Below are 27,219 nucleotides of genomic sequence, written 5' to 3'. Positions count from 1 at the left end.
GCACATCACCTGAAGAAAAAGAAATTGTAAGGGGGGGGGGGAAGCCAAAGAAATTATACTTGTGATGAGGAGGGGACGATCTCTTGCATTTATTGTGTTTTAGTTCTTTTAAGTGTTGACTCATGGTACGAAGGGCATGGCACCTCACGCGCTAGTGCTGTGAAGGAGCAGAAGCCCCAGATGGACACGTCCCACCAAAAGGAGCGCAGTTGTGCCCCGGCAACTGGCAAGACGGTAGCCTCCTTAATCCTGTGTGGGATGCTCAACCATTGGGCCGTTCACAAAATGGCTCGCCTCTCTCCCCTGGAGGATCGTACAGACTGTCTTTAGTTCCTAAACTGCAGGGGAATTCATAAAAAATGACCAGATTCCTCGACGAAGATAAACATCACTAGATTCACCATCTCCAGACCACTTCAGCTGGATCCTCAATGCATTACATCACAAACCCAAATTCAGAAAAGCTGCTAACTCCTGGCACATTCTTCTCCAGTTCCTGCTACTGATTGGCAGCCTCACAGGCATCTATCCAATCACTGTAAACATCCACCGGTTCCGAGAGATCTGTAGAATCAAGGGTCAAGGACGGCAACAAGAAGTCATGCCCCTCCCACAATTCTCAGGCTGAGACGGATGTGTTGTGCCAAAACACTTCCTGTGCTGCCATTTCTCTGTCGCCTTTCGCACCTCCACACGGCCAGCCCGACAGCTCTTTGGATCAACTTTGTTCTAAATGCTTTACAGAGACAAGACTAAGAAACAGCAGAAGTAGGACTCGCCTGCCCCTCACTGCATCTGGACTCTTTCAAGCCCCCCCCCCCCATTTGTCTCCTTTTTGGATCCTCAGTCATCTTTTCTCTACCTGTAAGACTATCTTACTATTCTTTCCCCCGTGCCCGTGCATTCTCTCCAGTGCAAACCTTCTCCTTATACCTTTCTCAGCCAGTTCCCGGTGCATTCGCAGAGTCCCTTCAATTTTCCTCTCCACATACTAGAAATTCCCCCGCATCTATCCTGCGCCTGGTTTCCCCCTTGGAGTAGTATGTGTATCATTCTCACATGGGTACCTTCAGACACTGGCGGAACAATGGGGGGGGGGAGAAATTCCTCGTCCCTTTATGTATCCCATGTTGTTACCCAGACTGAGGTCATGAAGCAGACAGGGCCGAAGAGAAAAACAAAGGACAGAAAATTGGCACCCCCTTCCAAGCACCCTTAAGGGCTGCATCCCCTCTCATGAACAAGACGGTGCTCCTATCCCAACAAGCAAGTCACCTGAGAAGCATCCTTGGCTATCACACAGTGGAGCGCTCTTCTCTCGGAGAGAGAACGGGATTTCAGCTTTAGAGAAGCTAGTCAGTGAAGCCTCTGCCAGGAAGTTAGGCAAGCTAGAAAAATGTGCTAGCGAATAATACGCCGCAGTAGGTTGACGTGGCCTTCATTTCCAGTTTATATTGCTGGCCAGCACAAGAAATGTAAATACTGAGGGCCCGGCAGAAAAATCTCTCCCCCTTTGTCATGAACCACTGGCGCGAACAGACTTGGAGGTTCAGGCGCTTATTTTTTTCTTACCTATGACCAACACGCTTCCTCCTTTCACTCAGCTGGGGCAGGCGCCAACTGTCAATTTGCTATTGGATGAAAGGATACATGTGATAGGGGTCTGAAATTCTTCCAGGCACACTGTACAGGATATCACGCCTGTATTCCGAGCTCTGTCCCTGAAAGACAAGGTCCCGCATTAAGGATGAAAATGCTTTCATTCCCACACATTCGCCTCTTCTCAGATGGACTTAATTAAGAATAAGTTTCAGAGGGTAGCCGGGTCAGTCTGCGGTAGAACAGCTAGATTCCAGTCCAGGAGCACCTTTGAGACCGCAAGATTTTAGGGCTACAAGCTTTCAAGAGTCAAAGATCCCTTCGTCAGATACCAAGATACTTCGTCAGATATTTGACGAAGGGAGCTTTGACTCTTAAACACTTAAACCCCAAAAATCTTGTTGGTCTCTAAGGTGCTCCTGGACTCAAATCCAGCTGTAAGAAAAAGCTGGGGACTAGAAGAGAAGGCCTCCTTTACTCATACTAGCTTTGGGTTTCAAATCCTCCACAGCATTTTTTTTAAAGCACAGTATTACACACAAGGTAATTGCACTGAAGGCATCGACAACAATGGTCTTTAAACCAAAAGCAAATATTACCATATTCACCTACATCCATTAAGCCGCGATGCATCTCCCTGGCTTTAACACTCCTCCCATACAGCCTGTTAGGCGAGTCTGTCCGCTTGGCCTGATTCACATCTGCGGATAAGTCTTCTGCCCGGTCTACCATTCTAGCAATATTTGCATGTCTCCTTTGGGATGACGTGAGATGGACTGACTAAATCAAGGAAGCCACAGCCCTCAGTTTGCAAGGACTGAGCCAGGCTGTTAAACAATCGGACAGTAATTCATAGGGTTGCCATAAGCCGGAAGCGACTTGACGGCACTAAACACACACCCCTTTGGGATGCATCTATAGAGATTTCCCTGATGCTTTGAGTCACATCACAAGAGCTAGAGAGCAGGGTTTCAGCAGAATCTGCCTAGACACACTGCCTTGGAGGGCGGGCACAGAAAAAGATCCTTTCCTTGCCTACTTTGTCTCATTTCCGTAAGACACTTGGATCAATCATTTCAATAAACACACACCTCTCTCTCAATGGCAGTAGAATGCCTGTGGCCCTTGACAGACTGGATCCTGCAGAGTGAGCGAGCGCAGAGGCCGCATGGGGGTGTGGCTTTTTCAGTCCCACTAACAAATCTCACACTGCCCAGCCACGGGGGAAAAAATACATCCCCCAGCATTCCCATCTGCCCACACTTCTCCTTCAGAGGGCTTCAGCCCACCCCTAGTCCCATCCGCCTAAGGTTTATTTTAGAAAAACTGAAAACAGAACGTCAAGAATAACTGGACTTACATTTTAACATCACAGGATTTTTCGTGATTACAGAAGGGGCAAGTAAACTGGGTCTCCAGCGTGCCGGTCATCTTTTTCTTGGGTGGAGGCTTCCGCTTTGACTTCCGGCGGCCCATCCTTGCCTGCGGGGCACAGAAGAGCAAGGAAGAATAAACGGAAAGGACCAGGGTATTGCAGGAGCTCTGCTGAAAGTCCTTCAACCCCACATGTCAGAGATGCTCGACAGGCCTTGAGAAACAAGGGGTAACGTGGGCGTCGCCTGGCAGGGCCGGCGCCTGGCGGCTCACGGTGGCCACACCTTGGGGCTCCACAGGCATTAGGTAAGTGAGCCAGTGCAGACGGTCTCGACAACCCAAACAGGGAACGGCCTCTGTGTCATGGGAGGCCCACCGGTCCGCTCTGGGGCCATCCTCTTCCATGGTCCGGGGGGGGGGGGCTCCACATTTCATGGGGCCTCCCCACACAGAAAAGGGAAGGGGGAAAGGCCAAATGGCTTCAAAGTCACTGCTCTACTAAGGACAAACCAAAAAAGAGCCCCAAACTTCACAGGGAATCTACACATGAACGTGCTGAACTGGAACTCCTCAAGAAAGTAAAGGCAAACTGTCACCCTGGCATAGGCAGGATTTCCTTACTCAACAGCAACCTCTAATCTCCCCCTCACTGGCAGTCTTCAAGCAGAGGCTGGAAGAACACTTGTCAGGGATGTTCTAGGCTGATCCTGCATTGTGCAGGGGGGTTGGACTAGACGGCCTCTGCGGCCCCCTTCCAACTCTATGGTTCTATGGAAATTCTGATTGGCTATTCTTGACATGTTTTACCAGACTATAACCTCACCCAGGTGACTACAAATTTTCACTTAAACTCATCTCCTTGCTCATCGGTCCAAACCTCCAGCCTCTCGTGGTCTGTTATTTGCAAGGGCCAAAGCTGTCACGTGCACATTCTAAAGTTTCAATGACTGGATTGAACACATGAAGCTGCCTCATAGTGAATCAGACTCTCCCCCCCCCCCCCCCGGGTCCATCAAAGTCAGTCTTGTCTACTCAGACCGGCAGCGGCTCTCCAGGGTCTCCGGCAGAGGTCTTTCACATCACCTACTTGCCTGGTCCCTTTAACTCACTGGTTCCCAACCAGGGGTCCATGGACCCCCAGGGGTCCACGAGAACTAAATTAAGGTCCGCAAAACAAAGTTATAAACCCACAATAAATTAATATTTTCAATTAAAAGTTCTCTATTATAAAATATATTCAAATATTATTCTAAGTTTAATGTTTAACAGTTATGATTAAAGTTTATTTTCAAATTCTCGGAATTTTTATTTTGAACCTTGGGGTCCCTGCACCGAACAAAAAAGTCCTAGTGGTCCCTGGTCAAAAAAAGGTTGGGAACCACTGCTTTAACTGGAGATGCCCGGGGATTGAACCTGGGACCTTGTGCATGCTAAGCAGAGGCTCTGCCCACTGAGCCACGGCCCCTCCCTTGGGTGGATTCACACCCAGCCCCCACCTCCAGTACAGATCTACACGCGGAAGAGAAGAGGAGCGGATCCCACCCCCCACACCACCACCACCACCACCACCGTGGAAACCTTCCCCATTGAAAGGACTGGTCCCAGTTGGATTCCCCCACGTGCTCGAAGAGGGCCGTGAGAATCAGGAAACGTGACACGGGTATAAATGGGGGCCTCCAAGGGGCCATCGGGGGGGGGCGAATCCAGACGGGGGAAGCTCCTGCAGATTTGGGGGGAGGGGGCGTGGCTTGGGGAGGGCCCCCCAGTGGGGGGGTATCAATGCCCCAGAGCCCACCCTACAGGGAAGCGGTTTTCTCGGGGGGGGGGAGAGGGAGGGTCTCCCGGCACCGCCTGGAGGTTGGCAGCACGAGACCGCCGCTTGGCTGGAGTCTTCTTCCCCGCCCGGAGCCCCGCCGCCCCCGGCCCAACCACGCCTCGGGCTCCGGGGGAAGGGAAGGGCCGCCTCGGGCTTCCCCGGCCGGGCCGAAAAGGCCACGCGAAGCCCGCCCCGGGTCCCTCCACCGCCTACCCGGGCCTCGTTGCCCACGGAGACCAGCACTTCCGGCGACGGCGGCCCAAAGATGCCGCGCAGGCCCCGCCTTTTCCTGTGGAGGGCGGTGCCGCCGTGGGGGGGCGTGGCCTGGGAGAACCAGGAAGCGGGCGGGCCGGAGGCTCCGATTGGTCGGCTCCGTCCCTCTGGGCGGCGAGGCTGGAGGACCCGGATGTGCGCCTGGGGGGGCTTCTTGTCCGAAGGCGGGAGGGCCCCGGGAGCCGCACCTGTTGGGCTCCTGCCTGTCGGGCAACCATCGTTTAAAAAACCACCCAAAAAAACATTCAGTATATATATTAATCATGTATATATATATTTGTGTTGTATATAACACAATTTATAACACAAACTTTTATTTATATATATATATATATATATATATATATATATATATATATATATATATATATATATATATATATATATATTTGTGTTTTTAACATTATGTTACCAGCCCTGAGTTTAAAAATTATTTTAAATATTTTTAAAATAAATATTTACCATAAAGCAGAGTCTAAAAAATATTTGCCATAAAGCAGGAGCGGCGTGGAGGGGGGCTTAAGACCCCAACGTGATGTGGTGCACTGAATCCCAACAGTACTGTAGGAACCATAGAGGTGCCAACCCTTCAATCTACACTCCCATTCAAGGGAGGGAAGGGGAGGAGGCCAGTAAAGATGATATAAAAAAGGTAAAGGTAGTCCCCTGTACAAGCACCGGGTCATTCCTGACCCACGGGGTGACGTCACACCCCGACGTTTCCTAGGCAGACTTTGTTTGTGGGGTGGTTTGCCATTGTCTTCCCCCCAGTCATCTTCCCTTTACCCTCAGCAAGCTGGGAACTCATTTTACCGACCTCAGAAGTATGGACGGCTGAGTTGACCTTGAGCTGGCTGCCTGAAACTGACTTCCGTCGGGATCGAACTCCGGTCGTGAGCAGAGCTTGGACTGCAGTACTGCAGCTGACCACTCTGCGCCACGGGGCTCTTTTTTAAAGATGATATAGGCTGGGTTTTTGTTGAGAAGGACACGGATCCTCTTTCCCTGGAGGTTTTTAAGCAGAGGCTAGATGTCCATCTGTCAGCAATGCTGATTGTATGACCATATGAGAGGGAGGGCACCTTGGCCATCTTCTGGGAATGGAGTAGGGGGTCACTGGGGGTGTGGTGGGGGGAGGTAGTTGTAAATTTCCTGCACTGTGTAGGGGGTTGGACTAGATGACCCTGGTCGCCCCTTCCAACTCTATGATTCTATGATAGACAGGGATCCACTCCGGATTGGGAGATGCCTGGAGATTTGGGGTGTGTGTGGAGCCCTGGGGATGGTGGGGCTTGGGGGAAGAGGAGGGACCTCAGCAGGGCATAATGCCAGGGAGCCCATCCCTCGGAAGATGCCGTTTCCTGCAGGGGAACTGATCTGTGTGGTCTCGAGATTCCAGTGTATCTCCAGGCCCTGCCTGTAGGTTGGCAATGGCAGAGCCTGGGGAGGGTGAGCTTCGGGGAGGGGTCTCAGTGGGGCACGATGCCATGAAGCCCGCCCTCCAAAGCAGCCATTTTCTCCAGGGGAACTGGTCTCTATAACCTGGATACCAGGTGTAATTCCAGGGGATCCCCAGGTCCCACCTGGATGTTGGCAACCATATTTGGGGATGGGGCCTAGGGGAAGTGGGGTTTGGGAAGAAGAGGGTCCTCAGCAGGGTGTAATGCCAAACAGTCCGCCCTCGGAATGGCCATTTGCTCCAGGAGAAGTGGAATAAATGTCTTGAATAAGAAACTATGTAGTTTGGAGATCAGTTGTCATCCCGGGGATCTGCAGCCCCCACCTGGAGGTTGGCAACCCTGCATGAATAGTATGTGAATTTCACACATGCACATACACACAATTTGGCCCTCCGCTGTTGTTTTTTCAGCAAAGGCACCTTGTTGTGTCCACTTTATGAGGGTCTCGGAGCCCACTTTTTAGCTTGTCATTCTGAACATTCAGTTTCAGCTGCTTTTAATTTTTTTTTTTTACTTTGCACTAATAAACCCCAATATTACTTTTTACGTGGCTAAATTTCTTTCCAGTCCCTTCATCCTTTAAGTTACAGCCGTTTCTGCTGCTCACAAGCCTTGTCTCACGGAGCTTCGATAGGAGAAAGGAAAGGAGCTGTGTAAGGAACAGCGGTTTGGATTTTATTTGAAATTAATTGAATGGGGGGGAAAGTAAAAACTGATCTTAAAAGTAGTTTATTGAAAAGAAAGTCACAAGGAAACATCAGAATACTTCTCAAAGCTCATTTAAGGATCACACAACATAAAACAGGATAGAATTTGTACAGAACCTTTGACCTGGCAGTAAACCAAGCTCTACTATTTCAAAAGATAAACATCTGCGCCCACACACACACAAGGCAATCTTAGAATGCATAACAGCAGCTTGTGTCTAGAGCAGAATCAAACCCAAAACGGAGTCGAAAGGGAAAGATGCATCGTTTAAAAGCAAAACAGGTAGAGTCCCTGTCCTCTTGGCACACACAGGCAGCCGCGCTTTCCGAGCCTGCCATGTTCTGGGTGAGCGGAGCAGCTGAGCCATTTGCATCCAGTGCCTGGGAAACAAAAGGCGGACCAGTGGCATGCTCCAAACGGACAGAGCAGCAAGTCAGCCCAGGCTTAGGGTACTGCATATTGCAAAGATTCTAGCTTGACCTCCAGTGTGTTTTGCATACCTTCTCCTCGTCACCAAATACCTTCCTCAGTTCCACAGGAACTGCGAGAGGACATCTCCCCTTTGCAGGGGGAGCCCCAGGTGTTCAATCACAACATCTGCATCATCCCATTGGAATGCTGCAGAATCCTTTTATCCGCATTAAAGGGAGCAGTAAAACCTTCATAAGTGGGTTGGAAAAGAAGATCCTGAAAAAAAGATGGGCTTTCACTGCTCCCACGTGTGGGAGGTGGGAAGGGAGTTGCTCACTTTGTCCTTTGGTGTTCTTGGTCTGGATTTCAGCTCTGCCTATGGACAGATGGCACAACATGCTGTTCAGAGAGTGCAAAGCTGATTTTCAGCCCCAGTGTTGATCAGCTGGCAGAGCCCCGCCAGCATCACCTGAACCCTACAACTCTGCAGGAAGTTTTAAGGTGGAAGGATCAACGAGGCAAAAGTTCAGTCTCCTTCAAGACAGCTCTTGGAGACAGAGGGAGCGACGCAAATTGATTACTGCTTTCAAGGTGCTCACTGAAAGTTCTTGCTGTGTTGTAGAACATGGCAAGGAATGGTCCCCCCTCCCAACCCCATAAACACATCCTTCTCTATCAGGCCAAGGAAGGATGGCTATCCAGCGGCCCTTTCCCTGTGCCTGTCACAGCTCCCTGGTGTGCATCTCCTGTCCAAAGCCGGGGGTACAGGGGGGCCCTCCTCTGAAGGCACCTTCAGCCACATGACGGTGGCACTACACGGGAGGCGGAGACAAGTGCAAGCTACGCCTGTCACCTTTCCCCACATTGGCACTCCCCAAAGTGGCCGGATCACCGTAGATGAAAGTGGCAATTTCAGTCAGGCTGCAGAAGTCTCTGCCCACTGCCTGGTACTGCTGGAACCTCCTTGCTTCTGGTGGCGAGCTTATCCTAAAATGCTGGAAACCTTATACCATCGCCTGTCTCTGCCTTACCTCACTGGGCTGCCATGAGGCAAGTGGGGAAAGACTCGAGGACATCTTGATCTGGTGTGATCCCAGGATGGGGGCAGAGGATCACAGGGCTTCAGAGGAAGTTTGCGTTTGAGGTGACGGAGAAGGTGTGCTGTTCTACTGGGAGGCCAATGGAACCACGTACCTACAGCTGGTTTGTATCCCATGGCGTTGTGTGGGAGAACTCCCCCCTCAAAGACAGGCTGCCAGAGCTGTCTCAGGCCAGGGGGGAAGAGCAACCTGTGTGTGCCAGAGGGGGCCAGCAACGCCTGTGCCTTCAAGTCTGGGTGGCAGAGGCTGTCCCGTCTCAGCGAATTCTCCTTCGGGGCAATGAGGTCTTGTAGAGCGACCTGCGCTTGCTGTCGAGGTAGGTGACGCTCATCTCTTTACCGTCAATCGTAATGTAGGCAAATCCCCCCAGAGAAGAGGTCTGGCCGTAGAAGAAACGCAGGTAACCGGCAGGGACCGAAGGGAGGTGTTTGGTGGAGTTGTCCATGAAATTGCCTGCTCCGCTCAGCAGGTAGCCCACACCAGCTTTGTCCTCCAAGTACTGTTAGGGGAGAGAGAGGAACAGACTTACTGGCAGCGTGCTCCCCACCATCACACCCATCCCATCCCATCCCATGATTAAGTGGTCTAACTAGCACCACTCTGCAGGAGGACGTCGTGGGCCGGCAGACTTGGACATGAGAAGAACAAATTCAACCCCCAGTTCCTTAGGAAATTCCCTGTTATGACTGACAGGGACTTAGTCTTGCTTACAGCCCATTCCTGACAATGGGGCCGAAAGTTGTTAGGAGGCGGCAGGACCTCACCGCTGGCATAAATGTGTGTAATCACGCATTTACACGCATTCACACCAGCAGCGAGGCCAGTCCCACCGGCGGCCGAGCACTGCGGGACCGCGCCTCTTCCATCCGCCGGCACGGCCTCTCCATGGTGCTGGCAACAGCGTGGAGAGGCCACGCCGGCGCAGGGGGGCGTTCCAGGGGTTAGGCGGCTCTCTATCCTCTCTCTCATCACACATAGGAAGCACAGGCCGTCTCCCTCTGCTCACCTGCAGGTTGTGGTCGTGGCCGCACAAGTAGGCTGTGGCCTTGTGTTGCTGCAACAGGGGCTGGAGGAGCTTGACCAGGCACGTGGTGGGTCCGTGTCTCCCCACGGACCACACTGGGTAGTGCCCGGCGACCAGCAGGTAATCGTCCTTGGACTTGGCCATCTGTTTGCGCAGCCAGGACAGCTGGCTCCGGGCCAGCCCCCAGTCCCGGGGACCCAGCGGCTGCTCGGTGTGGAAGTCGTCAGAATTGCCGCAGATCGTCACCGTGTCGATCATGAGGATGGCGACGGTCGCGTTGCTGCCCGGCACCTTGAACCTCAGCTTGTAGTAGTATTTGGGGAAACGCCTGGAAAGATGGTAGAAGAACAATGAAGAAGAACAATGAAGGAGAAGAAGAGTTGGTTTTTATACACTGACTTTCTCTACCACTTAAGGGAGAATCAAACCAGCTTACAAACACCTTCCCTTCTCCTCCCCACAACAGACACCGTGTGAGATAGGTGGGGCTGAGAGAGCTCTAAGAGAGCTATGACTAGCCCAAGGTCACCCAACTAGCTGCATGTGTAGGAGTGGGGAAACCAACCCAGTTCTTCAGATTAGCCTCCGCCGCTCATGTGGAGGAGTGGGGGAATCAAACCCGGTTCTCCAGATCAGAGTCCACTGCTCCAAACCACCGCTCTTAACCACGGCACCACACCGTCTGTGTGAACTGAGTACATGCCCCAAAACATGCCCAGGGAGGGACCCTCTGCAATGCCCAGGCTTTCCTTAGCAGACCAGCGCATCTCAAAAAGGTTTCTTCCTGAAACAAGGAAGGAAGTTTAATAGCTGTTAAGTGAAAACGCCAATTACACAACTGATGTGCCAGATTTTTATCACTGGAAGTGCAAGTTAAGTGCATGCTTGGTTTGTTTGCTGTTTTTTGAGAGCATTTTGATCCTTCAGCATTACTCTAATAATGAATGAAAAGGGGGAGGGGGATTATAGACGCTCAACATGAAACAGAGTTGTCGGTGGCCGGCAGCCTGACCCTGTCAAGTCTTACCAACGCTTCGAGATCTTGCTGTAGGCAATCTGGGCAGAGACGTTCCCCAGATGGTCGTGGTTTCCCGCGAGGACATACCAAGGCACGTTGCGTAACACGGGGGCCTGGAAGACGGTCTCGAAGGTCTCCTGAAAAGGAAAAGGGAGAGCCTTTGCGCATCTGTGGGGAAGAGAAATCTCTGCCGGGGATCTCTGGCCAGAAAGGCGCTTCCTGAAACAGCGCCAGGGCCGGCGTCAGCAATCCCTGAGGCGGGGGGCAGCTGCCAGGTCCCAGGGCTGCTGGCGGGGTCCCACCGCTGCTCACCGCCACCCGCACACCTCCCCTGCCACCTGCCGGTGTGCCCTCCCCTGTCCTTTGGCTTTCATTGTTCCCGCGTTATTCATGGGCCCAGCCAGGGGTGCCAACCTCCAGGTACTATCAAAACAGACACATCTGTGTACCTTACGGTTCAACCCAAATCACACAGAAACTCAATTATATAAATAAACCAATTCTATAATCCGAAATACAATTCTTCCATATTAGCCACCTGGCACCAGTTTTTCCATGCAGGGCCCAATAACACTGCAGGGACCAGAGATGGGCCAGAGACCACCTTGCTGCATCTCCGACCGGTTTTGGTGCTTGTGCTGATTTGAAGACGTTGTCCCCTGCTTTTCACGCCTGTCCGTGCATGTTAGGAAGCGAGATTTTCTTGTTTGAGTGCACCTGCTTGTCCTTTGAGAGCCAGCGTGGTGTAGTGGTTAAGAGTGGTGGTTTGGAGTGGTGGACTCTGATCCAGAGAACCAGGCTCGATTCCCCCACTCCTCCACAAAAGCAGCAGAGGCTAATCTGGTGAACCAGGTTGGTTTCCCCACTCCTACACATGCAGCCTGCTGGGTGACCTTGGGCTAGTCGCACTCTCTCAGCCCCACCCACCTCACAGGGCGTCTGCTGTGGGGACGGGAAGGGAAGGTGATTGTAAGCCGGTTTGATTCTCCCTTAAGTGGCAGGGAAAGTCAGCATATAAAAACCAACTCTTCTTCTTCCTCTTCTTTGCCTTATGCTTAAGCCTGACCTTTTCTTGAATCTTTTCAATAAAGCCTGTTGCTTTTATTGATTTGTTCTACTGCATGTGTGAGAGTCTAAATCCAGTCTCAGTCAAATTATCAGATTTATTCCAAGGTTTGGGGACAGGGGAATCAAACATCCTTCCAAAGGTGTGGTGGGTTAGAAACCCCATCTTTGGCTACAGGTGACTGTGGGTTTTTTTGGCACTCGACCTCAGAGCCTCCTTTGGGGGGCTGTTTGAGGTGTGGTTACCTGTCCTTCCACATTCTGTTCAGAGTCAGGATGGAGAAGCTCCCTTTCCCCACCCACCCTCCAAGAGCTTTACCTGGAACCGTTTGTCATACAGGTCGTTCACCCCGGTGTAGTAGAAGTTGTCTCCGAGGGACAAGATGAAGTCAGCCCCCAAGGCCGACACGGTGGCCGCCATCTCCTCCGCGACGGCGACCTCCCGGTCTGTGTAGAAGGGAGAGAGGGGCTTCCCGCCCCAGTCTCCCACGGCGATGAAGCGCAGGGCAGAGCGGGCATGGAGGCATGAGGGGGCTGCCAGGAAGAGCCCCAAGAGGTACAGGAAACCCATCATCTGCGAGGGAGGAAAGAGTAGAAAGCTACAGGAAACTGGCGGACGGTGGTGGGGTTTTAATCTGCTAGAGACCAACATGATTTTGGGGGTAGGAGCTTCGGAGAGTCACTCGAACACACAGGAAGCTGCCTTATACTGAATCAGTCCTTTTGGTTCATTGAGATTAGTATTGTCTGCTCAGACTGGCAGCGGCTCTCTAGGGTCTCAGGCAGAGGTCTTTCATATCATAAGAACATAAGGACATAAAAAACATAAGAAAAGCCCTGCTGGATCAGACCAAGGCCCATTGAGTCCAGCCGTCTGTTCACACAGGGGGCAACCAGGTACCTCTAGGAAGCCCACAAGCAAGACGGCTGCACCAGCACCATCCTGCCCGTGTTCCATAGCACCTAATACGATAGGCATGCTCCTTTGAGCCTGGAGAGAATAGGGATGCATCGTGACTAGTATCCATTTTTACTAGTAGCCATGAATGCTCCTCTCTTCCATGAACATGTCCACTCCCCTCTTAAAGCCTTCCCAGTTGGCGGCCATCACCACATCCTGGGGCAGGGAGTTCCACAATTTAACTGTGTGTTGTGTAAAGAAATATTTCCTTTTATCTGTTTTGAATCTCTCACCCGCCAGCTTCAGCAGGTGACCCTGCATTCTAGTACTAAGAGGGAGAAAAGCTTCTCCCTGTCCACTCTCTCCAAACGATGCATAATTTTATAGACCTCTATCATGTCTCCCCCTAACCGCCTTCTTTCCAAGCTAAACAGCCCTAAGCGTTTTAACCGCTCCTCATCACCTGACCCTTTTAACTGGAGATGCCTGGGATTGAACCTGGGACCTTCTGCTCGAAAGCAGAGGCTCTTCCATGGAGCCACAGTCCCACCCAATCATGGCTACCCTCTGGAGTTTTATTCTGGTTACTGTGAATAGGTCCCTCCTAGGTTTGCCAATTCTGGGTTGGGAAATACCTGGAGATTTTGGGGATGGAGCCTGGGGAGGGCGGGGCTTGGAGAGGACAGGGACATCAGCGGGATATAATTTCACAGAGCCCACCCTCCCAAGCTGCCATTTTCTCCAGGGGAAACTAATCTCTGTCGTCTGGAGATCAGTTCTAATTCTGGGAGATCGCTACCAGGCGGTTGGCAACCCTAGTCCATCCTGTGGGGTGGGTCTGAAGGAGCACATCTGTGGGGAGCCAGAGCCTTTGCCAAAAGGATGACTGTTTTCATCAGTACACTTTTCTTTAAAATACCTCGACCTAACAGAGAAGTTCTCCCTTAGAAGACCCATGGAAATACATAGGGGTCACACCAGGGCAGGCATTTGTCCCCTGGCACGCCCGTTCCGACAGATGCGATGCGTAGGACTGCAAGCACTCGGGGGCACGGAAATGCACCCCTGCCATGATGGCAGAAGGAGCGAGGAGAGGTGCGACAGGCATAAACGGGGAGGGGATTGTCGACTCTGGGTTCAGAAATACACAACTAAAAACATTCTAAAGCAGCATAAAGAAAAAGCAGGCAAAGGTGTTTGAGCAAAAACTAAAGAAAAACTGTAAAACAGCAGAGCAACGAAAACATTAAGTGGATCAAATAGCCGAGGGAGATGAAATAATTAAAGCAAATTCACGGTACAAAGATAAAACATATAACAAGCCACAACACACAAAACTGTGATTCACTACAACACCTGGGGGGACAGAGACTTCCTCACCCAGCCCCAGATGTTCGCCATGCCTGCCCCAGGCAAGCAACTGGCAAAAGGGCCCGGCCACAGCTCGGATCCCGCGGGCTCTGCCCCTCCTCATGGTCTGCCTTGGCATTTCCCAACTGTGGGTCCTGCCTGAAAAGCGAAGGTCCCAGACTCCCAGGCATTTGCAGTCTTATTGAATGGTGCATGCTGTTTTCCCCCCAGGTAGATCTCTGTGCCAAGCAAGTGTGAACTTGTGGGCCACCATACCAAAAAGGTTGGGAACTACTCATCTGCCTCACCTCGATTAGCAGGACCTGTGATGGGCAAGGAGATATGGAAGCAGGCAATCTTTCCAACGCCCTGGCCCCAGGGTGTTGAGGGCTTCAAACGTCAAACGCAGCACTTTGAACTGGGTTCTGAAACAAATCAGAAGCCCTTGCTTCTAATCTTAAGACTAGTGAAAGAAACATCAGTCAGACATCCGGCCTCTGCATTCTGCACCAACTGCGGTTTCCAAACAGCCTCCAAAGGTAGCCCCAGGTAAAGTCTAGATGTGATCAATGCATGGAGAGCTGTGGCCAATCTCATTAAAAGACAAACTGCCCGGGAAGGAAATACTGTAGTAGGATTTGTGTCCACCCAGGTGGGATTCAATTGCAATGGTCCCCGCTGCTGCCTCTCTTTCTGGCACTGCTGTTGGGTTTTAAACCTTTTTACTTTTTATATCACTAGCAGGGCAATCCGAAAGCAGAGTCACGCCCTTCTAGGTCAATTGAAAGCACTGGGCTTAGAAGGGTGACGCTCTACCAGGGAAAGAATTTTTTTTATACCTTTTCTAATATATGTTAGATGTCTTAGCCTGTCTTATACAGTAGGGAACACTAAAAAGGACTATTCCACTATAGGACTTAAGTCTCAGGTACCACGTCGAGTCTGGAAAATGTTACCAAGTCACCTGTTCTAACTTTTTTTTCTCAAGGAACGCTGTGATGGTGTAAGAAATCAGGAAAGTGAAAAGAAAAATAGTTTTCGAGGGTGGCCGTGCTGGGCTGCAGCAGAACAGCTGGATTCGTGTCCAGGAGCCCCCGAGAGACCAGCAGGGGAGCTTCTGAGAACCAGCGTCCCCTCTGTGTCCGACGATGGGAACGTTGACTCTTGAAAGCTCCTACCCCAAAAAACCTTGTTGGCCTCTAAGGTGCTACCAGACTCAAACCTAGCTGAAAAGAAAAAGAATCACAACCAGAAAGAGAAATGGATGTCTGAAAGGCAAAACTGTCTGCCAAGGAGGCTGCCGGTTGGGTGAGAAAGAGCGGCTTACCGGAGGTGGTCTTTCGTCAGCCTTCTGAACAAAACTTGATGCGCAGCTCAGAACATCTCTGGGTGTCCTACTGGGAGCAACTGAAGCATCTCTGCAGTGACGGGGAGCATTTTTATCAGGCACTGACCGGGCGGGGGTTGGGGTTGGCTAGTTCCCTGCTCCACTGGTCAGGAGAGGGTGATGGAGAAACAGCCGCCTGCTGACCAACCGTTCCATCTCCCCCCTCCACAGCCATGTGACACTTCCTTCTCCTAGAAGGAGGTTGGAGTCACTCTTTAACCTGCCTTCGCTCCAAAGCTGATAAGGGAAGAAAGCAGGCACACACACACCCGCCCTTAACCCTTGCTCCACCACCCCGGCTGGAGATGGCGGCTGTCTCAGAATTAAACTACTTCAGACATCTCGATCTCTGAATTTCTCCCGGGACGGAGGCCGCCAGCCCCGCACATGAGCCTGCTCAACAGATGGGCAAATCTACGACTAAAACCTGGAGTAGAAAAGAGTAGGAGTCCAGTAGCCCCTCGAAGACTAACAAAATTTCTGGCAGGTTGTGAGCTTTCGTGAGCCACAGCTCACTTCTTAGATAAGAAGAAGAAAAAGAGTTGGTTTTTATATGCTGACTTTCTTTACCACTTAAGGGAGACTCAAACCGGCTTGCAACCGCCTTCCTTTCCCCACAACAGACACTCTGTGAGGTAGGTGGGGCTGAGCTCTAAGAGAGCTGTGACTAGCCCAAGGTCACCCAGCTGGCTTCGTGTGTAGGAGCGAGGAAACCAACCCGGTTCACCAGATCAGCCTCCGCCGCTCCTGTGGAGGAGTTGGGAATCAAACCTGGTTCTCCAGATCAGACTTCACCGCTCCAAACCACCGCTCTTAACCACTGCACCCCGCAGATACAGCTGGAATGTATCTGAAGAAGTGAGCTGTGGCTCACAAAAGCTCACGCCCTGCCAGAAATTTTGTTAGTCTTTAAGGTGCTACTGGATTCCTGCTCTTTTCTACTGCTAGCGACAGACGATTACGGGCTACCCATCGTGATCCAAAACCTGGATCCAAAAACCTCTCTCCACACCGGAGAAGGCAAATTAACGGAGGTGAGTCTTACTGCTGGATAATTTCCGAGGCGGCACGCTCCCGAGGAGCAGAGGTTGTGAGTCAAGAACAGGGCAAGCCGGGTCACAGACTCGACTCAGGCCTTGACTCTGAGTTTCCAGAGTTCTCTGGCCGGCTGCTGTCGGAAACACAACTCCGGACTGACCCAGCAAGGCCATTTTTATGCTCTTGGAGTTGATGAATCATGGAAACGGGGAGAATGCTCTTCTGCGGGGTTCCAAACACCCAGGAAAATGCAGGAAGGGGAATGTGTCAGCTATGGCAAACATCCTCATGAATCAGCATGAAATGGCCCACATCTTCTAAGAGGGCAGTGGGACAGCAACAGCCCTGTTACACCAAAGGTCTAGCAGCCTTTGACCTGGCCGGAAAGGGGCAACAGACACCCCTGCCCCCTTCAGGGTCTAGGGCTGCCAACCTCCAGGTACTGGTTAAAGGGAAAAACAGCACCAGCTCCAATTAACAATAATCAAACTGAATTTTATAATGATTACTCAAAAATAATTCAGTATTGGTGTACTATTCTGTACATTTGTCAATGATATAATCAAAACAGTCACAACCAAGGTGTCACAGGTTACCCCACCCATGAAAAATAAAAGTATTGAAATGAAATAGAGTCCAAAATGTACAATTCGAGTTCAAATCAAAGTCCAATACTGAGTCCTCTTGAGAGAAAATGAACTGGTTCCGGGAAGATCCAGAAACAATCTGGTATGAAACTTGCAATAATAACAGTGTTCATCAAGGTCCAAATCCGGAGGTGTTGTCTTGGATTTGTTGGACTTTGGACCTTGATGAACACTGTTATTATTGCAAGTTTCATACCAGATTGTTTCTGGATCTTCCCGGAACCAGTTCATTTTCTCTCAAGAGGACTCAGTATTGGACTTTGATTTGAACTCGAATTGTACATTTTGGACTCTATTTCATTTCAATACTTTTATTTTTCATGGGTGGGGTAACCTGTGACACCTTGGTTGTGACTGTTTTGATTATATCATTGACAAATGTACAGAATAGTACACCAATACTGAATTATTTTTGAGTAATCATTATAAAATTCAGTTTGATTATTGTTAATTGGAGCTGGTGCTGTTTTTCCCTTTAACCAGTGTTTTCTCAGCACACGTTGTGATTTATTGAGATTTAACCTCCAGGTACTAGCTGGAGATCTCCTGCTATTACAACTGGTCTCCAGCCGATAGAGATCAGTTCCCCTGGAGAAAATGGCTGCTTTGGCCATTGGACTCTACGGCACTGAAGTCCCTCCCCTCCCCAAACCCCGCCCTCCTCAGCAACTCTTTGTATCCCTTTGGGAACGGCTTTAAGCATCTGTGCAACTATGCATTGGAAATGGAGTATCCCTTAGGGGAACACTACAAGATTTATTTGGCATAGCTGCTTTTTTCATCCCTATGGGAGAAAGGAAATAATATGAGAATTTTGAATGCGTACAAATTGGCTTTGACTAAACGGGGCTGAGGAAGAACAGAAACGATCGTCCCCCTTGCTACTCTTCTATGAAGATTTGTTGTTGGATACTTGTACCTGTATGGGACTGTTTATACCAAATTCCCTCGCCATTCTTCTATGAAGGTTACTCATAGTGGAACCTTTGAGACTTGTACCCTTTAGGACTGTTAACATAGGATTGTATATAGATTTGTGTGTTGTATGTCATTCACTGCACTTAATACACCTTGTTTTTGTAAACTTGTGATTGATTGATTGATTGATTGATTGAATATCATCAGCCTTTCCTGTACTTAGTTCCTTACCTGTGGTAGTAGAACAGAGGTGTTTATTTTGGTTGCTTAACCTCCAGGTACTAGCTGGAGATCTCCTGCTATTACAACTGGTCTCCAGCCGATAGAGATCAGTTCCCCTGGAGAAAAATGTCCGCTTTGGCAATGGGACTCTACGGCATTGAAGCCCCTCCCCTCCCCAAACCCCGCCCTCCCCCCAAACCTCCCGCTGGTAGTGAAGAGGGACCTGGCAACCCTACCAGGATCTGAGGGCACACACCTCCCTCCAGCTTTGCAAGGGCAATTTCAGTCAGGGGATGCCGATGCCCACGATCAGTCAGTCAGTGTGGGCAAAGGAAAGGGGGCACTGGCCCACTCCCACACAGCGTGGCCAGCCCATGCAGTTGCCCCCTCCCCACACACTGTTTTTAGCCCTTGAAAGGGGAGGGAAAGATGGCGACATGTCTAGATCACAAATACAGAGTTTAGGCACTTCCTAAGTGGGACAAGAGACTCTCAGGAGACGGAGCAGCTGGGGCAACCTGACCCCACCCAACGGCAGGGCCTTGCTGCAGGTGGAAATCTACCCACCCACCCATCCCCGCTCCCAACTGCCATTTTTCAGGCTGGGGAGGGGGAAGGGAAGGCAATTGTAAGGCAGTTTGATTCTGCCTTAAGTGGTAGAGAAAGTCAGCATATAAAAAAATTCTTCTTCTTCTTCTTCTTCTTCTTCTTCTTCTTCTTCTTCTTCTTCTTCTTCTTCTTCTTCTTCTTCTTCTTCTTCTTTTCCCCATTTCCCCTCTAAAACAGACTTCTAAGATCCAAGTGAGCAGATATTCCTCCTGCTGGGTGCAAGGATCTGGAAGCCGTTCTTCCACGCTCAGCTCCAGACGGGTGCAGGAGCCGAAGTGTGGCCAGGGGGTGGGGTGGGGCTGAGGCCCCAGAGGTGGGGCGAAGGACAAACGGGCGAGGCTTTTGCCAGGAATCCACTTTTGCTGAAGCAGCTATGGGCCCTGGGTGGGCCTCTTGGACGAAAACAGAGCAATCGTGGTGTGTACCTCTGCACAGTGCCGCAATCCCAAACTGTTTACTCAGAAGGAAATCCCACTGAGTTCAAGTAGGATTACAGCAACAATCCCCCATGGCTGTTTCGGCACTTGAAAAGGCATGGGGGCGGGGGGGGGGAAGAGACAAAAATAACCTGGTGACTGCCCTCGTGGTAATTTTGAAACGGCCGGGTTTCCCTCGAAAACGGCCTTGTTGGCCAGGGGTTGGTCACAATGTGTAGTTTGGCTTTTAACGGTCACACAACTTGTTGCAATTCACCACAGACTTTGCTGCCCCAAACCTTCTTCACAAGGTTTCCCAGTACAGTTTTCCTTCACTTGTCTATCTACAACAGACCAACGTGGCTACGTGTCAGATAGGCTCTCCGCCATCCCCGGAGAGAAACAAGATGGTTTCCCCCACGTACAACATGGGGTCCTTTTGCACTCCGTCCCTCTCCGTTTGCACCTGGTCTCCTGCCCAAGATCTGCAGCTCAATGGAGACCCGCCCCGGTAATGGCTGATCAGATACCAGGTCCCGCAAAACAATACTGGGAGCCCGGGAAGATCTGCCACTTAACGCACGCATTTTACTCTGAATACTTTTGCTCAAGTCATTACCGGTAGTTTGCTTCGGCATTGTGCCTTTGTTTCCAATAATCCAATCAACCCCATTGTATCCACCCTATATATGTTTCTGTATTCCCCATACCTGTATGCTAGCCTTAAGTCTTTGACCTGCTGAAATCGCTGTTCTTCTGAAATAAACTTTTAACTCGCTGCTTCAGCTGGAGGAAAGTTATTGCCTGGAAAGCATCGACTTGCTGAGGCCTGACACTACGTGCCTAAGGGTTGGCAAGTCGCGACTGACTTATGGCCACCCCAGCCAGGGACTTGCAAGGCATGTGATGAAACGGAGGTGGTTTGCCATCGCCTTCCTCTGCAGAGCCTTTCTCGGTGGTCTCCCATCCAAGGATCGACCTTGCTTGGCTTCCAAGATCTTGCAAGATAGGTCTGTACCAGACCGCCTTCTCTCCCATCCAACAGGGCTACCCCTTGGCAATTCAATGTCATACGCTAGGCTGCTGGACCAGGCATGCCCCCCAGTCATTAGAAAGTAGAGACGCTGCTTATACACTCAGCCTAGTTGGGCCTCTGGAAACCAGGGTCTTCCTTGGTCCAAAAACCTGCCTGACTTGTTTGTCTAGAAAAAATAGTGAGACCAAAGTAGAATTATAGAGTTGGAAGGGACCACCAGGGTCATCTAGTCCAACCCCATGCACAAAGCAGGAAATTCACAACTACCACCCCCCCACACACACCCAGTGATCCCTACTCCATGCCCAGAAGATGGCCCAGATGCCCTCCCTCTCATCATCTGCCTAAGGTCATAGAATCAGCATTGCTGACAGATGGCCATCTAACCTCTGCTTCAAAACCTCCAGGGAAGGAGAGCTCACCACCTCCTGAGAAAGCCTGTTCCACTGAGGAACCGCTCTGACTGTTAGAAAGTTCTTCCTAATGTCTAGACGGAAACTCTTTTGATTTAATTTCAGCCCATTGGACCTTCTGGGGCAACAGAAAACAACTCGGCACCCTCCTCTATATGACAGCCCTTCAAATACTTGAAGATGGTTATCATATCCCCTCTGTCTTCTCTGCAGGCTAAACATACCCAGCTCCTTCAACCTTTCCTCATAGGACTTGGTCTCCAGACCCCTCACCATCTTTGTTGCCCTCCTGTGGACACGTTCCAGCTTTTCTACATCCTTCTTAAATTGTGGTGCCCAAAACTGAACACAGTACTCTAGGTGAGGTTTAACCAGAGCAGAGTAAAGCGATACCATCACTTCATGTGATCTGGACACTATACTTCTGTTGATGAAACCCAAGATTGCATTTGCCTTTTTAGCTACTGCATCACACTCCTGACTCATGTTCAGTGTTTGTTCTACTAAGACCCCTAGATCCTTTTCGCACACACTACTGCTAAGACAAGTCTCCCCCATCCTATAATTATGCATTTGATTTTTCTTACCTAAATGCAAAACTTTACATTTATCTTTGTTGAGGTGCATTTTATTAGTTTTAGCCCAATTCTCCAGCCTGTCAAGATCACCCTGTATCCTGGCTCTGTCTTCTACCCTATTTGCTACCCCTCCCAATTTAGTATCATCTGAAAATTTAATAAGCATCCCCTCTATTCCTTCATCCAAATCATTTATAAAGGTGTTGAATCTATCGGGCCCACGATAGATCCCTGAGGCACTCCACTAGTTACTTCTCTCCAAGTAGATGAGGAACCATTAACAAGCACTCTTTGGGTATGATCTGTCAACCAGTTACAGATCCACCTAACAGTAATAGGATCTAAACCACATTTTCACAATTTGTCAACAAGAATAGTATGGGGAACCTTATCAAAAGCCTTACTGAAATCTAGATAAACTATGCCTACAGCATTCCCCTGATCCAGCAAGGTAGTAACTTTCTCACAAAAGGAGATAAGATTAGTCTGACGTGACTTGTTCTTGAGAAACCCGTGCTGGCTCTTCGTGATCAGGTCCACTAAATGTTCAAAGACTGACTGACTGATGATTTGTTCGAAAACTTTTCCCGGTATAGAAGTCAAGCTGATGGGTCGGTTGTTACCCGGATCCTCCTTTTTCCCCTTCTTGAAGAAGGGGACATCATTTGGCCGCCTCCAGTCTTCTGGTACCTGTTCTCCAGGAATTCTCAAAAATAATGGTCAGAGGCTCAGAAATTACATCTGCAAGTTCTTTGAGTACCCTTAGATGCAATTCATCTGGCCCTGAGGACTTTGTTTCATTTAAAGAAACTAGGTATTTGTACACTACCCCAATGCCAATCCTCGGCTGCAAATCACTTCCCTCATCATGTTTTCTGTTTATGCCATGTTGAGCACCTTTTCTCTCGCAAGAAAAGACTGAGGAAAAGATTGAGGAGTTCTGCCCTCTCTTCATCTCCTGTTACAATTTCACTTTCTGGTCCCCGCAACAGACTTATCTTGTCCTTGTTCTTATTCTTACTCTGTACATAGGAAAAGAACCTTTTTTTGTTGTGTTTAGCATCCCTTGCTAGCCTGAGCTCATACTTAGGCGTGCCTCTGCCATCACTTTGCAGGCTACACTGAGTGGGGACAGGACAGGAGCTTGGGGGAAATGCCCCTCCCTCCCCAAATTCTGCCACTGGGCTCCCAATTCAGATCTGTGGCCTTCCTTTTTCTGGCAGGCTGTGGACTCCCCTTGACAAGGGCAATGCTCTCTCTTCCCACCCCTCTCCACCCCACGTGACTGGCTCTTTCCAGGCCTGAGAGAGCCTCGTGGGGGTGACTCTGTGGAAGACTGAGTCACAAGGCAGGGCAGCACCCTGGCTCGGTCTCCCACAGATCTGGACTATGCACAAGATCCACTGCTCGTTCCGGACTAGGACCAGATCCTACTTTTATTGCTCCGCGAGCAGTCCTATAACGGAGACTGCAATAACTCTGCATGTATAAATAGCAGGCACGGTGGACGCACCCAGACTTTCCTTTACTTTTACAACATGCTTTGAGCAACTTGCTATGCAAATATTTGGGTTGCCAACTCCAGGTTGGGAAACTCCTGGCACTTTGAGGGGGTGGAGCTGGGGAGGGTGGGGTTTGGGGATGGGAGAGACCTCAGCAGGATCAGTGCCAGTCATGGTCCACCCTCCCATCAGCCCTTTTCTCCAGAGGAACTAATCTTTGTAGCATGGAGATTATTTGTAATTCCAGCAGATCTCCAGGCCCCACCTGGACGTTGGCAACCCTATGTGCAATACTAAGAACACTTTCATAGCAGTAAGCTGCATTGAAAATGATGGGACTTCAGAGAAAATCTTCGCCCCCACCCCTTTCCTCCTCTCAAGACCGCAGAAAATTCTTTAATTTTGGCAATGGATTCCTGGAATCTCTTCTGCCAGGAGGGCAGGGCACCATTTCCTCCCCACATGCTAGCTGAGGTTGGAGCTTGGGCAGGGGAGGGAATAAGGCCATAGAGTCCACCCTCCAAAGCTGACATTTTCTCCAGGGGAACTGATCTCTGTGGATCTCCAGGCCCCACCTGGAGGTTGGCAACCCTATGACGCCCCATGAACTTATGCGCCACCTTTGTGCCATGCCTGGCCCTAGATTCTTGCTGGATGGCTGCAGAAAAGCCCTCCAGGGTTAGCCCAGTTCTCTGCCTGCAGAACAGCATGGCTCTGCAGCATCTCTCCGGCTTTTTAACACCTTCGAACCCAAACAAAGTGTCCCACTCAATCAAACACTGGAGGTTGGTGATCTGTTTGTAACAAAAGGACCTTTAATCTGCCAACAATGTGAAGCAGATAAGGCCCAGAGATGGTTTCACCACTTTGGGACGCCAAACCTCCAGCATGGGGAGGGAAGAATTGCTGATTCAGGTTCGTAAAATTCCTGGAGATTTGGGGAGGGAGCCTGGGGAGGGAGCTGAGCTGACCCTTGGTCCATCGGATGCCCTTTATACACGGCTGTTTCCTAGCAATTGCCCCGCCGATTACTTTGGGGCTTTTCTTTGATTATGCATGCATTTTCCAACCGTCAGAAGTCACCTCGATCTCCCCCTGTGTGTTTCCACGCGTTTCCCTGCATTTTCTGGATGCTGACTAAACACGAATCCAGAAAACACAGGCAATACGCACGGGGAGAGCGAGGAATCCTCTGACAGTGAGAAAATGCGTGCATAATCAAAGCAAAGCCCCGGATTCACGCAACACATAGTTAAATTGTGGAACTCCCTGCCCCAGGATGTGGTGATGGCTGCCAGCTTGGAAGGCTTCAAGAAGGGAAGTGGACATGTTCATGGAGGACAATCCATGGCTACTAGTGAAATGCCTGTTATATTGTATCAGTCCCAATGACAATAAAACAGCAGGAGGTTGAAGATTCAAAGCAGTTGTCTATTGGCCAATACACAAGGCGCAGGACAATTCACACAAAACATCAAAGGAGTGCAAGCACGATTATAGTCTTTGGTAATGGGTGGTACAAAGACGCAATACATAACGTAGAGACCCAAATACCCAATACTAGGGACCCCAGGATTAACATACCCTATTAGAGAATCGGAGGCGTTGCAGAGAAAGTGGTGATCTAATGCTCTCTAATGAGCAGAGAAGACCCACCAGTGTCAGGTGCTTCTCTGTTTGATCCTAAATCATGGCTCTCCTTATCTTGGACCTTGATGCCTGCAAGGCTAACTAACGAGGTCTCTAGCTGGTTCGTATCTCTGGAAAACCAGCTTATGCAAGCATACTAAGACCATCTATGAATTCTTTAATTAGCTTCTAACTAAGGAGCAACGGTGGGCCTCTTATACTTGAGGCCTGTAACATATGCAAGTGCTTGGTGTAACTTATAGAAGCCACCTCTAATATGCTGAGTGTGGCATGTTCATGAGTGCAGATATACTTTATTGAGTACAAAGAATATATTTCAAATCAAAAAATACATTTCCAATACATTTCCCATAGCATATAATGATTTCAGGAATTACACTAGTAAAAATGGATAGTAGTCATGATGCATGCCTGTTCTCTCCAGGATCAGAGGAGCACGCCTAATATATGAGGTGCTGTGGGACACAGGCAGGATGGTGCTGCTGCTAGTTGTCTTGTTTGTGGGCTTCCTAGAGGTGACCTGGTTGGCCGCTGTGTGAACAGACTGCTGGACTCGATGGGCCTTCTTGGTCTGATCCAGCAGGGCCTTTCTTATGTTCTTCTTATGATTAGTCGGTGGGGTGACCGCAAGGAAACAGCCATGGATAAATGGCCATAGATTCTGCCCTATGAAGCGGCCGTTTTCTCCAGGGAAACTGACCTCTGTCATCTGGAGATCAGTTATAACTCCAAGAAGACTCCTGGCCCCAGTTGGAGGTTGGCAACCATAGCCGCCGCCCAGTCATAGGCTCACTGGTCCTGCCAATAGGTGGGAGAAACCTCTGCCTAATTCCATCTCCTCTCCCATCATTCCTAGATGGCACCTTCACATGTGTCCAGGGCTGGAGCAGAGGGCCGCTTGAGAAAGGCCCACTGAAGCCCAGAGGTCACCGGCAGAGGAAGAACAGCAGCACGGCTGGTTGTGTGTGTGTATGTGTGTGTGTGTGTGTGGGGGGGGCTTCTGAACCAGACACTTGCTGCAACTTCCCCAGGGAGGGGAGACTTATTCCCTCCACCCCCACTGCAAACGGCCCTCCTGTGTTGCTTTTAACCCAGCTAGGGGTGGGGCCGAAGGTAGTGTGGATGTCTTCTTCCCTGCTGGCAATGAATACAAGGGGGGGTGGGAAGGTACCAAAAATATCAAATCTGCAAAAGCCCACAATAGTTCCTCTTATCAAAAATTACAATGAATCCAATTGTAAGTTTATATCTTTTAATTTAAGCATGCAACATACAGGTTGTCAGTTCACCAGTTAAAGTACATAATGAATAAGAAATCGTCTGTATTTGATAAGGGTTTAATAAGGAACAAAGAATACTAACAGAAGAAATTATTTCATGAAACAAGTTTAGAATACTAACTGAAGATCTTTTCTATGAAACAACCATATACCCGGGAACTTGTCTGTACTTTATCTGTGAAATCACTATTGTACATCACCTGTAGAATTACAACCTGATAAGAGCAAGAATCCAGTAGCACCTTAAAGACTAACAAAAATATTTTCTGGCAGGGTATGAGCTTTTGTGAGCCACAGCTCACTTCTTCAGATACAGCTAGATCTGAAGAAGTGAGCTGTGGCTCACGAAAGCTCATACCCTGCCAGAAAATATTTTTGTTAGTCTTTAAGGTGCTACTGGACACTTGCTCTTTTCTACTACTGCAGACAGACTAACACGGCTACCCACTGTGAATTAACCTGATAAGAGTATACATTACCTGTGGAATTACAACCTGATTGTGTTTAGAAATATTTTTACTCTAATTTGTTTGACTTACCTATAATTTGAATTTGTTTAATTTTCATTAAGCATGTACTTTACCTGGTGAACTGACAACCTGTATGTCGTATGCTTAATTTAAAAGATATAAACTTAGAATTGGATTCACTGCAATTTTTGATAAGAGGTACTATTGTGGGCTTTTGCAGATTTGAGATTCCTCCCCACTGGGGCTTAAAGCAGCCTGAGCGGGGGGGGGGGGGGCGACATTTTCAGCCAGGGATGTTTTCTAGAATTCCAAGCACTTTGGTCCTCTGTGCAGAGGGGAATGCACATTTTCTAACAAATAAATATATAGTCGGTAAGCAACGCTATGGAGAAGAGGGCGAATATTGATACCGCCAAAGCCCGTGATGGAGAAGCATCACCCCCCTCTGGTGGATGATGCGGGAAATTAAACTCAGGGCTGTTCCCTTCCTTCCAAAGAGCCTTTATGCTCACCCGTTTAAATGCTTGCACCCTCAGCAGGATTAAACGGAAGATTTAGAAATCTACCCTATTCTGACTGACTTTGCCCATGCAAGTCAAAGGAAATTGGCACAGTATCTCATAAGATGATGGAAGGCCCCCTCTTTAAACACCACCAAGATCAATGGATCACCCTCATGTTGGTGAGAATTCCTGCCCCCATAACAAGAGACAAAATAGTCCCTTTTTTTGCCGATGGATAGAGATCCAAATATAACATTGGCCGTGGCCAAATATTTCTCCATCATATTTTCCTCTAAGAAATAACTGTTCAGGAATTCCTATGGGTCATAAGAGCAAAGAAGGAAAGGAAAGATCCAGGGCTGCTCTATTGCCGTTCCAGTTCCAAGCAGGGGAAGTGTCCAGAGACAGGTGTTGACGGGGCAGAGTGGAAAATGCCATGCCTCCTGACTCA

The 27,219-nt window shown here is 49.6% G+C and overlaps 2 protein-coding genes across 3 annotated transcripts in view; both read right to left on the bottom strand.

The window, feature by feature from the left end:
- Nucleotides 1–475: 475 nt before the first annotated feature.
- Nucleotides 476–27,219, bottom strand: part of ELOF1 (elongation factor 1) — a 226,365-nt gene continuing 199,621 nt past the window's right edge. Inside the window, exons 1-4 of one of the 2 annotated variants that reach the window (XM_056858550.1) lie at nucleotides 5,003–5,033; nucleotides 2,960–3,081; nucleotides 1,651–1,721; nucleotides 476–564 (exon numbers count right to left, since the gene is read on the bottom strand). In XM_056858550.1, coding sequence (XP_056714528.1) covers nucleotides 500–564; nucleotides 1,651–1,721; nucleotides 2,960–3,075 — 252 coding nt within the window. In that variant the 5' untranslated portion in view covers nucleotides 3,076–3,081; nucleotides 5,003–5,033 and the 3' untranslated portion in view covers nucleotides 476–499. Of the gene's footprint in view, nucleotides 565–1,650; nucleotides 1,722–2,959; nucleotides 3,082–5,002; nucleotides 5,034–27,219 lie in introns of those variants that run through there. The other variant, XM_056858558.1, reaches the window with a different exon arrangement.
- Nucleotides 8,998–12,422, bottom strand: ACP5 (acid phosphatase 5, tartrate resistant). Its single transcript, XM_056850677.1, has 4 exons — nucleotides 12,168–12,422; nucleotides 10,793–10,920; nucleotides 9,748–10,093; nucleotides 8,998–9,240 (listed from the first exon to the last, which is right to left on the bottom strand). The coding sequence occupies exons 1-4, from the start codon at nucleotides 12,420–12,422 to the stop codon at nucleotides 8,998–9,000; spliced, it is 972 nt and encodes a 323-aa protein (XP_056706655.1).

Source organism: Euleptes europaea, chromosome 1, assembly GCF_029931775.1.
Source record: "Euleptes europaea isolate rEulEur1 chromosome 1, rEulEur1.hap1, whole genome shotgun sequence".
NCBI lineage: Eukaryota > Metazoa > Chordata > Lepidosauria > Squamata > Sphaerodactylidae > Euleptes > Euleptes europaea.
Note: the sequence above shows the minus strand (reverse complement) of the source record. Positions and strands in the feature narration are given on the sequence as shown.

What these genes read in the sequence shown, in the direction of transcription:
- ACP5 (XM_056850677.1), bottom strand. Translation starts at nt 12,422, where the DNA reads ATGATGGGTTTCCTGTACCTCTTGGGGCTCTTCCTGGCAGCCCCCTCA. An exon ending in TGTATGACAAACGGTTCCAG is followed by an intron (nt 10,921 to 12,167) that starts GTAAAGCTCTTG and finishes TTTCCTTTTCAG; the next exon opens with GAGACCTTCGAGACCGTCTT. An exon ending in GCCACGACCACAACCTGCAG is followed by an intron (nt 9,241 to 9,747) that starts GTGAGCAGAGGG and finishes CTCCCCTAACAG; the next exon opens with TACTTGGAGGACAAAGCTGG.